This window comes from Trichechus manatus, unplaced genomic scaffold (assembly GCF_000243295.1).
Source record: "Trichechus manatus latirostris isolate Lorelei unplaced genomic scaffold, TriManLat1.0 scaffold00077, whole genome shotgun sequence".
Lineage (NCBI taxonomy): Eukaryota > Metazoa > Chordata > Mammalia > Sirenia > Trichechidae > Trichechus > Trichechus manatus.
In genome coordinates, this window is record NW_004444013.1 from 10959889 (window position 1) to 10977046 (window position 17158).

The 17158-nt window shown below is 50.2% G+C and overlaps 1 protein-coding gene across 1 annotated transcript in view; it reads left to right on the forward strand.

Annotated features, from left to right (window-relative positions):
- The window catches only part of TECPR1 (tectonin beta-propeller repeat containing 1), a 51304-nt gene that overhangs the window by 7562 nt on the left and 26584 nt on the right, over window positions 1–17158 (forward strand). Inside the window, exons 2-7 of the mRNA XM_004380860.2 lie at window positions 7082–7319; window positions 8785–8967; window positions 9225–9347; window positions 10492–10617; window positions 13275–13449; window positions 13559–13659. Of these exons, the coding sequence (XP_004380917.1) occupies window positions 7095–7319; window positions 8785–8967; window positions 9225–9347; window positions 10492–10617; window positions 13275–13449; window positions 13559–13659 (933 nt within the window). The 5' untranslated portion in view covers window positions 7082–7094. The remainder of the gene's footprint in view (window positions 1–7081; window positions 7320–8784; window positions 8968–9224; window positions 9348–10491; window positions 10618–13274; window positions 13450–13558; window positions 13660–17158) is intronic.

The following is a 17158-nucleotide window of genomic DNA, read 5'->3' on the forward strand; positions in this document are numbered from 1 at the left end:
AGCAAGGTGTTGTTCAGTTTCCATGTGTTTGATTTTTTTTTCCTTGCTTTTTCTGTTATTGATTTCTACTTTTATGGCTTTCTGGTCAGAAAAGATGCTTTGTAATATTTCGATGCTTTGGATTTTGTTAAGGTTTGCTTTGTGGCCTAATATGTGGTCTATTCTGGAGAATGTTCCATGTGCACTGGAAAGGAGAGTATACTTGGCTGCTGTTGGGTGGAGTGTTCTGTATATGTCCATGAGATCAGGTTGGTTGATTGTGACATTTAGATCTTCCCTGTCTTTCTTGAGCTTCTTTCTGGATGTTCTGTCGTTCACTGAAAGTGGTGTGTTGAAGTCTCCTACTGTTATTGTGGAGCTGTCTATCTTTCTTTTCAATGCTGTTGGAGTTTGTTTTATGTATTTTGGAGCCCTGTCACTGGGTGCGTAAATATTTATTACAGTTATATCCTCCTGGTGTATTGATCCTTTAATAATTATATAGTGTCCTTCCTTATCCTTGTGGTGGATTTTACTTTAAAGTCTATTTTGTCAGAGATTAATATTGCTGCTCCTGCTCTTTTTTGAGTGTTGTTTGCTTGATATATCTTTTTTCATCCTTTGAGTTTTAGTTTGCTTGTATTTTGAAGTCTAAGGTGTGTCTCTTGGAGGCAGCATATAGACGGATCGTGTTTTTTTATCCTTTCTGCCACTCTCTGTCTCTTTGTTGGTGCATTTAGTCCATTTGCATTCAGTGTAATTATTGATAAGTGTGAGTTTAGTGCTATCGTTTTGGTGTCTTTTTTTGTGTGTTGTTGACAGTTTCTTTGTTCCACTTAATATTCTGTGCTGAGTCATTTCTCTTTATGTATTTTCTTTACATCTTTTTCATTGTTGTTGCTTTTGTGTTTGCTGAGTCTTTGTATTTTTCTTGTTTTTTATTTCAATGTGTAGGATTGTTAGTTTCCTTTGTGGTGACCTTAATATTTACCCCTGTTTTTCTAAATTTAAACCAGTCTTTTATTTCTTTATATCACCTTGACTTCCTCTCCATATGAAAAATCTATGTCTACATTTTTCAGTCCCTCTTTTTTGTTTTAATGTTGTCATGTTTTACATATTGACATCTCTGTTCACCTATTTTCAGTGTTTTAGCTTTGACTTACTTTTGTACTTCCCTATCTAGCTTGATATCTGGTTGCTCTGTCCTGTGTTCTGGTCTTGGGTTGTTATCTGATGTTATTGATTTTCTAACCAGAGGACTTGTTTACTATTTCTTGTAATTTTGGTTTGTTTTTTGCAAATTCCCTAAACTTCTGTGTATCTGGAACTGCCCTAATTTCACCATCATATTTGAGAGATAGTTTTGCTGGATATATGATTCTTGGCTGGCAATTTTTTTCTTTCAAGGCTTTATATACATCATCCCATTGCCTTCTTGCCTGCATGGTTTCTGCTGAGTAGTCTAAGCTTAGTCTTATTGACTCTCCTTTGTAGATGACCTTTAGTTTATCCCTAACTGCTTGTAAAAGTCTCCCTTTATCTTTGGTTTTGGCATGTTTGATTATAATATATCTTGGTGACTTTCTTTTGGGATGTAATTTATGTCGGGTTCGATGAGCACCTTGGATAGATATCTTCTTATCTTTCATATCAGGGAAGTTTTCTGCCAACAAATCTTCAACAATTCTCTCTGTATTTTCTCTGGTACTCCAGTCACTCGTGGGTTATTTCTCTTGATAGAGTCCCACATAATTCTTAGAGTTTCTTCATTTTCAAAAATTCTTTTATCTAATTTTTCCTCAAATAAGTTAGTGTCAAGTGCTTTATCTTCAATCTCAGTAATTCTGACTTCTACTGCCACAATTCTGCTCCTATGACTTTCTATTGAGTTGTTTAATTCTGAAATTTTATTGTTAATCATCTGGATTTCTGATTGCTGTCTCTGTATGGATTCTTGCAGCCTCTTAAATTTGTCGTTATGCTCTTGAATAATCTTCTTAAGATCCTCTGTTGCTTTGTCTTTGTGTTCCTTGGCTGTCTGCGTTTTGCTTGATCTCCTTCCTGATCTCTTGAAGAGTTCTGTATACTAATCTTTTGTATTCTGCCTCTGGTAATTCCAAGAAATTCTCTTCCCTGAAAATTTATTGATTCTTTATTTTGGGAGGCTTGCTGAAGCCATCATGGTTTGCCTCTTTATGTGATTTGATATTGACTGTTGTCTCTGAGCGTTCAAGAAGTTATTATGTTTATTTATTTTATGTTTGCTTACTATGTCCTACCTTCTTGTTTTGTTTTGTTTTGATATGCCGAAATAGACTGCTCATGTGAGCTAGTTTGGTTACTGGTGCCTTTGAAGCTCTAATGTCCTGTCACCAGGTGGTTAGATCTATTACTAAGTATGTGAGCCCAAGAGTCTATTTACTTTTCTTGTATGGATTCAGCTCAGGTGTCCAGGTAGTTGGTCACGAAGTATGTGGTGCGGGCTCTCACCTACTTTCCTAGACACGCATGGGTGATTTGCGTAGACATATCTGGCTGTAGTAGCGGTTCACGTGCTGAGCAAGGCAGGGGACTGATGGCTGCCCCTGAGTGTCTGGGAGGAAAGCATGTCCCTGTTCCCTAGAGCACATAGGTGGGCGGGTTTTTCAGCCAGACTATCAGCACACAGTGCTGTTGGCTGTAAACTCTGGGGTGCACCACTTATTCTTGGATCCCTGTCGCGGGTAGCTAGGTGGCATGGTGGAGCCACCAGTCCTCAGGCCCCTGATGTGGGCAGGTGAAGAACCTGCTTAATGGGCAGAGCAGTGTCAGATGTCACAAACCTGCCACTTCACAGCTGAAACAGTTGAAGTTTGACTTCAGGTATATACCCTGTTGTACTATGATAATGAGTTCCTACGCTGTTGAAATGGGCCAACACAAGTCTGTGCAGGCATGAAAGGCATTCAAAGTCTGTGGACCCCTTATGCCTAGGCCTAGGCAAAGGAACTGTGCCTACCCTGAATTCCTGGCTTAGGGGAGCTGGCAGATTATTTTTTCCCTGTTTCTTAGTTTGTTCCCTCTCCAAGGCCAGGAGAATGGCTCAGGGCAGGTGATGGGTCCTACTTCCGGCCCAGGGGACTCGGCAGTTGCTGAAGCCGGCCTGGGACCCAGCGCAGAGCGGGGAAGGGGGAGGTAAACGAGACAGAGGTTTTTCCCAAAGGGGGTGTTTTTCGATTTGCGTGGTAGGCCAGACGCAAGTAATTATCTTATGCTGATTGAGCGCTACTTTTCACTGGTTCTGGATGCCCAAGTAGACTCTCTGCCACTGGGTCTCTCCTGATGTGGAACACGCCTTCTAAGCACCACTGCCTGCCTCACCACGCACTCGAGCCAATCCAGCCTGAAGGGTTCTGGCTCCCGCCAGGTCAGATCTGACAACTCGCTGCTTCCAAACCATCTCTCCCTCCCCCCGCCACTCAGTCCAATTCCTCAACTTTGCCTTTGATGTTCAGGGCTCCTAGATTGTCACATGCCATCAAGTCACTTGTTTTTTTGGGTCTTTGTTGTAAGAGGGACCCCAGGAAGCGTCTGACTACTCCGCCATCTTGGCCCCACCCTTACCTTTTTTAAAAAAATATTTTCTTGTATTTTTGATGAAAGTGTGCATAGCAAAACAGGTTCTCATTCAACAATTTCTATACATACTGTTCAGTGACATTGATTACATTCTTCACATTGTGTCAACATTCTCATCATTATTTTCACTCTAGTTGTTCCATTTCTAATAACTTAGTCTCCTTGCCTCCCCACCCCACCCCGCCCCACCTTCTCATTTATGCTCTAAAGTAATTGTTGATCTTTAGGTTTCATATTGATTATTTTTTTAAAGGTGCACAGTACTCAAGGGTGATATTCTTTGCTTTAGGAGCTAAACTGCTCTGTAGCTAAAAGATGACTTCAGGGGATAGTTTTGGCTCAAGGTTTAAAGGGTTATGACGTTACTTTTAACTTGAAGTAATTTATGACATTTGGCTTCCGTGGGGCAGTATTTCTGCCTTAGCTCAGAGAGTTGGCCGTTTGTTGGAAGTGGTGGTGGTGATATCTGCAAATGTTGGCTGAACACCCACTGTGCGCAGAGCACTGTTAGGTGTTGGGGAAATAAAGAGGCCTGACACTCAGGCCCACCAGAAAGGACTTTTTTTTTTTTTTAAGAGATAGTATGTAGGTGACAGTTTGTAGTAGCAAATGCTAACTAATAAAGTAACATTAATAACACTCCTTGAGTTTTTGCTGCGTACTGAGTGTGATTTATTCTAAGCTCTTAGCCTGTATCATCTCATTTAATTCTCTCAACAGTTACATAAGCAGATAACTATTCTTTTCTGCTTTTTGTTGTTGTTGGGTGCTGTCAAGTGATGTCCCCATGTGACAGAGCAGAGCTGCTCCACAGGGTTTTCTAGGCTGTAATCTTTACAGGAGCCGATCACCAGGCCTTTCTTTCATGGAGCCGCCAACCTTTGGGTTAGCAGCTGAGCATTCTTTCATGGAGCCGCCAACCTTTGGGTTAGCAGCTGAGCATTCTTTCATGGAGCCGCCAACCTTTGGGTTAGCAGCTGAGCACTTAACCGTTATGCCACCAGGGCCTTTTACAGATGAGGAAATTGAGCCACAGAGAGCTTAGTCAGCTTTTGGTGGTGCTAGAAAGTGGGGAAGCTGGGATCCGAATTCCAGCAGTCTGAGTCCAGGGCAGCTCTGGGCACTCTTAGTCACTGTGTAGATAGCAGAGGAGAGGAACGGACCCTCAGGGCTGACCAGGGAGGAGTGAAGGGGCTGTGGAGGTCACCACAGCTCTTCCAGGAGTCCCAATTCAGGCACCAGGACACGGGTACCAGTTTTCCTCAGAAGGCCTGGCATCCTGAGTGCCCTGTGGACTTTGCCTGGGTGTTGGCACCCTGGACCTGAGGGGGTCAGTGGTCTGAGTTGGCTCTTTCTCTCTTTCTGCGCTGCATTCTGCTAGTCACCTACCTCCTGCCACCTCTCTCCATGTCCTATCCTGGGTGTTTTCCCAAAGCTTGACTCCTGTCCGGTTCCCGTCTTCCTGTCCCTTATCCCTCGGTCACTTCCTCCTCAGCCCGTTGTCTCTCTTCTTGGCATTTATAAGACACACTTTGTTCCGAGAGAGATGAGGTGTCCATGGCAGCTGCTCCTATCAGCTGATCTCAGCTGTCTGTGTTGTCCTTACGATCATCACCCCTTCTGATGCACCCCATGTCTCTACAGGAGCGGAATACCCCGGCCCCAGCCTTAGGGCACCCAAACTCTGCCTGTCCCCCAGGAGCTCCGGTTCCCCAACCAGACTGGCCATCCCCTTGTCTTTGAGGCTCTGGCCTCAGACTGGGTTCGGTCGTTGGGTCTGGGAGCTGCCCTGTGTCACATGTGATTCTGCCCGCTGTGCCCATTTGCTTTGCTGCCTCAGGCCTGGCCATGGGGCCCCGCCGTGGTGGGAGGCTTGTTCTCCCCACAAACCAGGGCTCCAGGACTTATACCTGGGAGCAGCAGCACTGTCAGCCTTGGGGATGGGGCTGGTCAGTGGCAGAGCTGAGCAGTAGCCTTGGCCACCCCCCACCTACGCAGCAGAGAAAGAGAGGAGAAAGGAAGGAGCGGAGAATGGCAGAAGGGGAGAGAGGGAAGTGGCCACACAAGGAGGGCGAAGAGAGGAGGCGCATGTCCCTGGGTTCCCGCAGCCATGTGGCTCCCACTGGGCTGTGCGTGGCCAGGCTCTGGCTGGGGTGCAGGGGCCTTTGTGGACCTCTTCACCAAACCCAGCGAGGACAGTCACAGAGGGACAAGCATGGGGAAGGATACCTGCCAACTAGGGAAGAGGCCCTCCAGGAAGGCAGGAGGCGGGGGTGTATTTTGGGATTCAACCACACCTATTACCTTTCTTTTTTTTTTTTAAAGGAAGATCTGAAGGAAATGTGACCAAAAAACAAAACAAAACCCAAACCCCTTGCTGTCAAGTCAGTTCTGACTCATGGCAACTCCATGGGTTACAGAGTAGAACTGCTCAGTAGGGTTTTCTTGGCTGTTATCTTTATGGAAGCAGATTGCCAGATTGCCAGGCCTTTCTTCCGTGGCAGTGGCACTACTGGGTAAGTTCGAACCACCAACCTTTAGGTTAGTAGTCAAGGGCAAACTGCTTGTACCACCCAAACCAAAAGCCAAACTCGTTGCCATTGAGTTGATTCCAACTCACAGAGACCCTATAAGACAGAGTAGAACTGCCCCATAGGGCTTCCAAAGCTGTAATCTTTATAGAAGCAGACTGCCACATCTTTCTCCCATGGAGTGGTTGGTGGGTTTGAAGCACCAACCTTTTGTTTAGCTGCTGAGTGCTTAACCACTGTGCCACCAGGGCTCATTTTGTGCCACCCAGGGACCTGGAGATAAGACAATAATAATATTCATTAAGTTTTGGGAGATAGGTACTTGGATATTTCATTTTTTATCTGTACTTTTCTGTATTTTTGAAATATTCATAATTAGAGGGAAGACACAGTTAAGGGAAATAATAAGGGGGTGCCCTAGACTAGGAGTCAAGGATCATTGTTGGTTTAGTGTTAGAATTCTTACCTTCCATGAGGGAGATCCAGGTTCGATTCCTGACCAGTGCACCTCATGCACAGCTACCACCCATCTGTCAGTGAAGGCTTGCGTGTTGTTATGATACTAAACGGGTCTCAGCGGAGCTTCCAGACTAGGACGGACTAGGAAGAAAGGCTTAGCAATCTACTTCCGAACATCAGCCAATGAAAATCCCGTGCATCACAATGGTCTGATCTGCACCCGATCATGGGGATGGCACAGGACTGGGCAGTGTTTCATTACATTGTGCATGGGGTCGTCATGAATTGAGACCGGCCTGATGGCGGTTCACAACGATAGACTGGAAGCCAGGCTCTGCCTCTGATTTGCCCCGTGACTGACCATTCATTCCCCTCTCTGGACCTCAATTTTGCATCTGTGGGGTGGAACAGTCTCGGCAGGGGGGTCCCTGATGTCCCATGGGCCGCAGGCCAGGAGCTGGCTGGGACACTGACTGCAGGTGTGTCCCCAGCCTGACTGCCACCATGCCCACCTCGGTGCTGTGGGCAGTGGACCTCTTCGGGCGCGTGTACACGCTCTCCACTGCCGGGCAGTACTGGGAGCCCTGCCGGGACACACAGCTGGAGTTCAAGCGGGTCACCGCCTTGCGGCAGTGCTGCTGGGGGATTGCTGCCGACAACCAGGTCTACGTGTACGTGTGCGCCAGTGACGTCCCCATCCGGCGCCGGGAGGAGACCTATGAGAACCAGGTAGCACCCTTGGTACCCTCGGCCCTGCCACCCGTGTTTTGAGTGCTGAGTTGGTTGGTTTGTTGGGTTGCTGGTTAAAATGACAAAACAGAAGGAAAATAGAGCCCCCCAATTTCTGCATTCATTTCCTTCATTACACTTTATACTTAGTATATGATACTTGGAAACCCTGGTAGCATAATGTTTAAGTGCTATGGCTGCTTACCAAAAGGTTGGTGGTTTGAATCCACCAAGTGCTCCTTGGAAACCCTGTGGGGCAGTTGTACTCTGTCCTGTAGGGTCGCTATGAGTTGGGATCAACTCAACCGCAACGGGTTTCATTTGTTTTGTTTTTGTCATATAATACTTAAATAATAATCATATAATACTTATACTAAATATTAACATTATATAAAATATAGTAAGTACAGTAAGTAATACTATTAAAAAAACCCAAACCCGTTGCCATCAAGTCAATTCTGACTCATAGCGACCCTATAGGACAGAGTAGAACTGTCCCATAAGGTTTCCAAGGAGCTGCTGGTAGATTCAAACTGCTGACCCTTTGGTTAGCAGCCTAGTTCTTAAGCACTGTGCCACCAGGGCTCCAGGTAATACTATAGTATAATATAAAATTATATAATAAATATTATAGTAATATAAGGTTACTATATTATTTTACTATAAAATAGCATAATAAGTATGTAGCACTTTTACAAAAAAAAACAAACCCATTGCAGTTGAGTCGATTCCGACTCATAGCGACCCTATAGGGCAAAGTAGAACTGCCCCATAGAGTTTCCAAGGAGCACCTGGTGGATTCGAACTGCTGACCTTTTGGTTAGCAGGCGTAGCTCTTAACCACTATGCCACCAGTGTTTCCGTAGTACTTACGGTATGACATATATTCTTGGGTGACACAAGCAGTTAAAGCTGCTGACTGAGAGATTGGAGGTTCGGGTCCACCCAGAGCTACCTTGGAAGAAAGGCCTGGCCATCTATTTGAGAAGAAGCCATTGAAAACCCTGTGGAGTGCAGTACTAATCTGACACTTGTGGGTCGCTATGAATCGGAGTTGGCTGCTCCGACAACAACTAGTATATTAACACAAGCTTCATTATACTTTATACCTAAGAGGATACAGTGTCCAGGGTCTTTGTGTCCTGAACAAAGCAGGCTGCCAGGCCCCTTCCAGGAGCCCCAGACGGGCCGGGCTCTCACCACTTGCCTGGAGGGTTCTCTGTCCTCTGGTCAGTGGTGATATGTTGGCTCGGGAGGAGTTGTGGGGGTCCCTGACCCCCGAGTTCCTGCAGGCCCCTGCTAGGTCTTCACGTAAGAGGAGCCTGCCTGGTGGGAGCCATTGATCTGGGAGAGGCCCTGCCGCCTGTCTTGTTGGTGGCCCCTCGTAGGCTCCGCCCTGCTGTCTGGGACCAGCTGCCGCTCTCAGGCCCCATCTCTGTCTACACCTCCCCCACCCCCCCACCAGCGCTGGAACCCTGTGGGCAGCTTCTGTGAGAAGCTCCTGCCAAGTGACCGCTGGCCGTGGAGTGACGTGAGTGGGCTCCAGCACCAGCCACTGGACGGGGTGGCACTGCCCTCACCCCACTGGGAGTGGGAGTCAGACTGGTACGTGGATGAGAACTTTGGAGGGGAGCCCACCGAGAAAGGGGTAGGTGAACGTGATACCCATGTGGCTCCCCATGGGGAGGTGGTGTCTTCGCTCCACGTCCCCCATTGCGCTCTCCCCATCACCTCATGGCATCCCCCCTCCCCACTGCGAGGCTTGCTGGGACTAGACCTTTCCCGACACCTTGCTCCCTCCGCTCCCTCCGCGTCCTCCACTTTGCCGCCTGCTTCCACCCTCCTAGCTCTTAACATCTTCACATTCCTCCCCTGAGCCCTACAGAGGCCCCCTTGATGTTCCAGGGGTGGACATACGCCATCGACTTCCCTGCCACCTACACCAGGGACAAGAAGTGGAACTCCTGCGTACGGCGGCGGAAGTGGATCCGGTACAGGAGATACAAGTCCCGAGACACTTGGGCCAAGGTCTCCGTGGCTCGGGGTGTCCTGAGGGTGGGGCAGGGCTGAGAGGAGGAACAGGAACTCGCTCTCCAGGGGAGCTCAGCCACTCAGGGTCCAGCGGTCCAGTGATAGAAGATTCCCCCAGAAGCCTCCTCCCTGCCTGTGCCTGAGGGTCCTCCAGGCACAGCCCCCCGGCCTGGCCTCTGAGCTGTGCTTCCTGTCCCGGGACCCCACGCCACTGTACCTCCTTTCCTTTGGGAGGAGGCCCCAGGATAGCACAAGCATGCCCTGACCCACGTCTTGGGACTGCTGTCCCGGACGAGCACCTCAGGCCCCTCACCTGCCCCCAGGGGAGCCACGCCTGGCTCTTCTGCTGTTCCCGTGACCCAGGAAACCCCCGAACTTACGGACAAGAGGCCTGGACCCCAGTCCTGCTGTGGCCTCAAAGGAGAGAAAGGCCTCAGGTACCCTCCGGGCCTCCCTGAGCGGCCCAGCTGTAAAGGGCTACCAGCCTGCGGGGTGATGGGATTCATGGCGTTCAGGTCACGGGTGCACAGAGCCAGGGTCTCGAGTGTATGTGTGCCCTCCACCCTGGAGCAGGCACCTCCCAGGACCGACAGAGAGGACAGGGCAGGGGGACAGAGGGGAGCCCCGCCCTGATGCTGCCGTCTCTGCCACCTGAGGCAACTGGAAAGCCAGACAGTTCTGGGCCAAGCTGGGGGTGGAAGGCAGTACCACGAGCCAGAGGGGAAGCAGCCCAGGTACCCTCAGGAGGGAAGGGTGCAGGTGCCTGGCCCAGGTGCCCCCTAGGAGGGCATGGTGTGGCTACCCGGCCCAGATTTCTCCCAGAGAGGAGCAGTAAGAGTCCATGGCCCAGGTGCCTCCAGGAGGGGAGGGGAGGGATGCCCAGCCCAGGTGCCAACGCCATGGGCCCAGGTGTTCCCCTAGGATGAGGATGGTATGGGCACCGGGTCCAGGTGTCCCCAGGAGAGGAACATAGGGGTACCCAACCCAGGTGCCCCTAGGATGGGGAAGGTTGGGGTATCTGGCCCAGGTGTTCCACAGGAGGGGAAGGTGGGGGTACCCAGCCCAGGCACCCCCAGGAGGGGAAGGTGGGGGTACCTGGCAGAGGAGCTAACCGCCATTGCTCCTCACCTTCTTGTCTCAGATCCCTTCGAAGGACGACCCCAAGCAGCTGCCGGACCCCTTCAATGACCTCTCTGTGGGCGGGTGGGAGATCACGGATGAGCCCGTAGGCCGCCTGTCAGTGTGGGCTGTGTCTCTGCAGGGAAAGGTAAGGCGGAACTTGGATGGGAGGTGGACCCGCATGGGGCAGGTGACGCTGGCCTTACACTGCCCTCCCAGAGGTGGGGGAAGGAGGGGCTGCAATAGGGACCTTCCCCTCAACTCCTGCTCCTGGAGTTGGGACTTACCTGCACAGGCTGGCCCCCCACTGACTGCAGGTGGCATGTCACCAGGCACCTGAGCAAAGCAAGCCACACTCCTCTGAGCCCCCCTGTCCTGTGGGCACGCTGTGTCCTGCCCGTCGAAGAAACCCCTGACCCCACCCCACACCTGGTCCTGGTCTGTCCCTCCTCCAAAACTCCGGAGCACTGATCTCTGCCCCACCCTTTGCTTATATGCCATCGATATTGTCCACTTAGATGGACTATGGGCTCCCTGGCACTTCCCTTGGTGCCTCCCACACAGCATGTCCCCAGTAGTATTGTGGCTGCGGAGGTGGTGGACCCATGGATGAGTGGATGGTTGGATGGGTAGATGGATGGGTGGGTGTATGGTTGGGTGGGTAGGTGGCTGGCTGGCTGGGTGTGTGGGTGGGTCAGTGGGTAAGTGGGTGATTGGACGGGTAGATGGGTGGGTGGGTGGATAGGCTGGTGTATGATTGGGTAGCTAGATGAATGGGTGGGTGGGTGGATCAATGGGTTGATGGGTAAGTGGGTGGTTGGACAGGTAGCGGGATAGGTAGGTGGATAGGTGGGTGTATGGTTGGGTAGGTGGATGGGTAGATGGGTGGGTGGGTGAATGGTTGGGTGTGTTGATGAGTGGGTGGGCAAATGGATGCGGAAGTGGATGGGTGGGTGATTAGGTGGGTAGATGGATGGATGAGTGGGTTGATGGGTGAGTGAGTGGATAGATGGGTGAATGGACAGGTGAGTGTGTGGCTGGGTAGGTGGATGGGTGGATGGATGGGGGTAAATGGATAGGGGGTGGATGGGCGGGTGAGTGGATGAGTAGATGGATGAATAGCTGGGTTGATGGGTGGGTGAGTGAGTGGATATTTAGAAAGGAAAGCAGATTCTTCCCTCAGGGAGCTTGCGAACTAAGCAAAGAAGTAAAACCAACCTCTGAAGGCCGTATTGGCAGAGATGGTCCTGAGCCACAGGTGACCCACATGTACTTTGTTCATGGTTTTAGAGCATCCTGTATGATTATTCAGTAGCTGCTTACCATAGACTGACTGGAATTCACCAGCTAGGTTTTGGAACAGTCAAACCAGGTTTCTTTGCAGGCTTACCCCTGGACTCATGTTTGGCCTGGGCTTAGGTTAAACCACACACCACTCCTCCCCAGCCCAGCGGAAGGGTGATGGGCAGGAGCCAGGCAGAGAGGGCAGGCAGCTGGCCTGGGACAGCTCACTCCCATGAGGGGCAAAGAGGGGCACTGAGGGTGCGAGAGGTGTGTTTGTGCTCACTGTGGGCCAGCTGTGACCAGCCCTGCCCTGGGCCATGCCAGTGGTCATAAAAGGTGTGCCCCGGACCCTGTGCTCTGGGAGGAGCTGGGACACAGACGGGCCCCAAATCCACCAGATAGTGAAGGGACCCCGGGCCTGCTCTGCGGTGTTGGCTATGAGACTGGTGGGTTGTCTGAAGACAGCCCTCCAGAGGGACTCGTAAGCCCTGCTAGGACCACGGCTGCCGAGCCCAAAACGAGCGAAGCAGTGTGCGTGAGTAGGTTGTTCAGTCTTCAGACAGATATTTGACGGTGGTCACTCTCTTCAGGTGAAGGAGAAAAGGAAGTGGGCATTTTAGAAGTTTTTCTGAAAGGGGTTTAAGGTTTTCTTGTTGAACCCTGCTGAACCAGTTTCCCCTAGAGGCAGGTGTTGGGAGCATGCCTCACTACTAGGGGGCGTGCGGCTGGCGGGTGGCCGAGCGGGACCCGAGCAGGTGGCTGGAGTTCCAGGGTGGCGCCCACTGTGCGCGTGCCAGGTCGCGGCGGTTCTCACAAGCAGATGAACGGGGTAGGCCTGTCCTCCGTTGTTAGTTGTCATCGAATTGATTCCAACTCATGACGACCCCGTATGTGCAGAGTAGAACCGCTCCATAGGGTTTTCAAGGCTGACCTTTCAGGAGCAGGTCACCAGGCCTGTCCTCCCACGTGTCTCTGGGTGGGTTCCAACCGGCAATCTTTTGGCTAGTAGTCAAGTGCTTAACCATTTGCGCTACCCAGGGACTCCTGACCTATCCCCTGTTGTGTGCTGTCGAGTCAATTCTGACTCATAAGGACCCCATGTGACAGAGTAGGACAGCCCCATAGGGTTTCCACGGCTGTAATCTTTATGGTAGCAAATCGCCAGGTCTAACTCCTGCAGAGTGGCTGGTGGGTTTGAACCGCCTACCTTTGGCTTAGCAGCCGAGCGTTTAACCATTGCCCTACCCAGGAACTCCAGGCCTATCCCCTAGGACAGCCGAAGTCCGTGGTTTGCATTTTTTAGTCCTGGCGTCACCTAACCCCGTGCAATGATCCCGATGGTGGTGAGGTTGGGGAGAGCTGTGCAGTCAGGGTACACGGTCCCCTTCCCCGAGAGCCCCCACGCTGGGCTTGTGTGCATGTGCGGATGCAGATGTTGCTTCCTTTTCCCTGCAGCCAGTGTGGGCTGACCCCTGGCCCCCCTGGCCCAGTCTGAACTGCCCTGTGCTTCTCTCCCTCCAGGTGTGGTACAGAGAGGACGTCAGCTACTCCAACCCTGAGGGCTCCTGCTGGTCCCTTGTGGACACCCCAGGGGAGACGGTCCAGATCAGCTGTGGGCCCCACGATCTCCTGTGGGCTACGCTCTGGGAGGGGCAGGCCCTGGTTCGGGAAGGCATCAGCAGGCATAATCCCAAAGGTGGGCACTTGGGGCGCCCCATGCCCCGGAGCTGGGAGATGTGGAGGGGCGCCCGCTCCCAGCCCTCCCAGCTGATGGAGGCCGCCTGGGTTTCCTTCTGGGGCTGCAGGAAGTTCCTGGTCCACTGTGGAGCCCCCCATGGCTGAAAACGGGATCATGCACGTCTCAGTGGGCGTTAGCGTGGTCTGGGCTGTCACCAAAGACCGGAAGGTAAGATGGGGCACCCAGCACTGGCTCTTGTGGACTCTGTTAAACATGTTGTTGGGTGCTGTTGAGTCGATTCCAACTCATAGTGACCCCATGTGACAGAGTAGAACTGCCCCATAGGGTTTCCTAGGCAGTAGTCTTTATGGGAGCAGATTACCAGGTCTTTCTTCTGCGAAGCCACTGGGTAGATTCAAACTGCCTACCTTTAGGTTAGCAGCTTAGTGCTTAACCATTGCACCACCAGGGCTCCTCTGTTTAACATGGGTGGTTGTATTTTTTTGTTCTTAACAGTGTGGTCTAAGCCCATTAGAACAAATCAAGCAATGTGCATTTTCTGTTGTCAAAATGGTTGGTGCTCTCCAGGATGTTTGGTGCCTCCAAAATCCCCCCCGCCCCCATATGCCAACCCTCCATATAAAAATGCAAAACAACAGTATTTATCGTAACGTTACCTTAACATTTCAAATAACCAGAAGCTAATTTACTGAAGGAGTCCCTCGGTGGTGTAAACAGTTAAGGCACTCAGCCTCTAACCAAAAGGTTGGAGATTCGAGTCCATCCAGAGGCCTCTCAGAAGAAAGTCCTGGCGATATAGTTCTGAAAAATCAGCCATTGAAAACCCTATGGAGTACCGTTCTACTCTGACACACACGGGGTCACCGAGAGTCAGAACCGACGGGGGACAGCTAGCTCAGTTGGCATAACAGTTTATAAAGAAAATGTTCTGCATCCCACTTTGATGAGTAATGTCTGGGATCTTAAAAGCTTGTGAGCAGCCATCTAAGATACTCCACTGGTCTCACCTCATCTGGAACAAGGGAGAATGAAGAAAACAAGATACAAGGGAAACATTAGTCCAAAGGACTAATGGACCACAACTACCACAGCCTCCACCAGACTGAGTCCAGCACAACTGGATGGTGTCCGGCTACCACCACTGACTGCTTTGACAGGGATCACAATAGAGGGTCCCGGACAGAGCTGGAGAAAAATGTAGAACAAAATTCTAACTCACGAAAAAGACTAGACTTACTGGTCTGACAGAGACTGGGGAAACCCTGAGAGTATGACCCCGATACCCCTTTTAACTCAGTACTGAAGTCACTCCTGAGGCTCACGCTTCGGCCAAAGATTAGACAGGCCCATAAAACAAAGTGAGACTTAGTGGGCACATCAGCCCAGGGGCAAGGACGAGAAGGCAGGAGGGGACAGGAAAGCTGCTAACGGGGAACCCAAGTTCGAGAAGAGGAGAGCGTTGACACGTTGTGGGGTCGACAACCAATGTCACAAAACAGTATGTGTATTAGTTGTTTAATGAGAAACTAATTTGCTCTGTAAACCTTCATTTAAAGCACAATAAAAAATAAATAAATAAACAGCTAAAAATACTTTAAAAAAAAAGTTGGAATCGACTCGACAGCAACTGCTTTAATTTACTGAGACCCTCAGTTAATTGCCTGCCTCCCCATGTTCCTATGCAGCGCTTGCCATTTTTGTTTTGATTTTATCAGAGGCAGGGTACAATAGAATAAGTTAACCTCAGATTCCTCACCTGATTTCTCTTTAACCACATGTCAAGGGCCCACCCCCCATCCTGGTAGGATCGGGGGCGGGTCTCCCACATCTGCACCTGCTTCTCCAGTGCTGAGGGTTCCGAAGCCTCAGGCCCCCCGCCCCCCCGCCAGGACGTACAGATGGCACTGTTCCCCCGTGAGTCCCCAGGCACCCCACTGCCCAGGACCACAACTGCCCGCCCCCTCCTTAGAGGATGTGCCGTCTCTTCAAATTAAATGAGAAAAAAATTCAGTTGATAAGCACAGGCTGCTCAGTCTTCAGACAAGTATTTGATGGTGCTCACTTTGTTAAGGAGAAAAGGAAGTGGATGTTGTAGACATTTTTATAAAAGGGGCTTGAGTGTTTTCTCATTTAACCAGCTTCCGTGAGTACTCACAGCACGGCCCCTCAGTGGATGCGGCCTTGTCCAGGCCACCATGCAGGATGGGCAAGGATGGGCTTTGGGGAACATGGGGGTGGGCGGGGGGGAGGCAGGTGTTACGGGGCTGGAGGGACAACGACCAGGTGAGTCATGGGGCCATAGGTAGGCCTGAGGAAAATGTGGCTGGATTGTGTGTATTTTTAAAAGCTGACATGAAAAAAATTAGGCTTCAAGAGACTGTCTCATAAAGCACTAAGAATAGACTCAGAACATGTCATTTTTTTCTAATAATGAGTTTAGAAAAGTAATTTTCCTGAATCACATCAGAAAGGCCATTCTCCTTCACAAAGGAAAACAGGATTCGATGAAACGGCCTTTTCCAAGCTTTACCCATGAGGGAAGTGGAGCATTGAGGAGTGGATGCCACCTCCGGGGCTGCTGTGTGTGGGGTGTCTCTGGTCAAGGGACAGCATCAGCTGGGGTTGGGGTTAAGGTTAGAGCTAGGGGTTAGGGTTTAGGTTTAGGGCTAGGGTTTAGGGGTAAGGATAGGATTAGAGGTTAGGGATAGGGTTAGGGATAGGATTAGGGTTAGGGTTTAGGGTTAAGGTTAGGGTTTAGGGGTAGTGTTAAGGTTACAGCTAGGGTTTAGGGTCAGGGTCAGCAGATTCCAGATCTAGCTGGTGCCTGTGCTGACTGCCTATGGACCGGTTCCTGTCTAGTTCACTCCCTCAGCAAATGCCTGGTCCCTGGAAAGCAGGCGAGACGCCATCGGCGTCTCCGCTGGGGAGAAGGTTCTGTGGAGATTGAGACAGCCAGGTGTCTGCTGGAGTGGTAATGGTCGCCAGCCAGGGCACGGAACCAGAAGCTGCCAGGACTGATTTCGCTGATGGTAGTTGACCCCTCAGCCCTGTGGACAGGAGGAGGAGAGAATGTGGATAGTTGATGTTCCTACTCTAAACCATTTGCTGCGCTAATTTGTGGCATGAGCGAAAGAATCAAATTATTCACTTGTAAAATGGTACAACCACTTTGAAAATCGATTTGGCGCTTCCTTAAAAAGCTAGAAATAGAAGTACCGTACGATCCAGCTATCCCGCTCCTTGGAATATATCCTAGAGAAATAAGAGCTGTTACATGAATAGATATATGCACACCCATGTTCATTGCAGCACTGTTCACAATAGCAAAAAGATAGAAACCTAGGTGCCCATCAACAGACGAACGGTTAAACAAATTATGGTATATCCACACAATGGAGTACAATGCAACGATGAAGAACAACGATGGAGCTGTGAAACATCTTATAACATGGAGGAATCTGGAGGTCATTATGCTGAGTGAATTTAGTCAGTCACAGAAGAACAAATATTATATAAGACCACTATTATAAGAACTCAAGGAAAGGTTTAAACACAGAGGAAAACATTCTTTGATGGTTACGAGGGTGGGGAGGGAGGGTGAGGGTTATTTGCTAACTAGATAGTAGATAAGAATTAGGTGAAGGGAAGGACAGCACACACTACAGGGGAAGTCAGCACAACTGGACTAAACCAAAGCTAAGAAGTT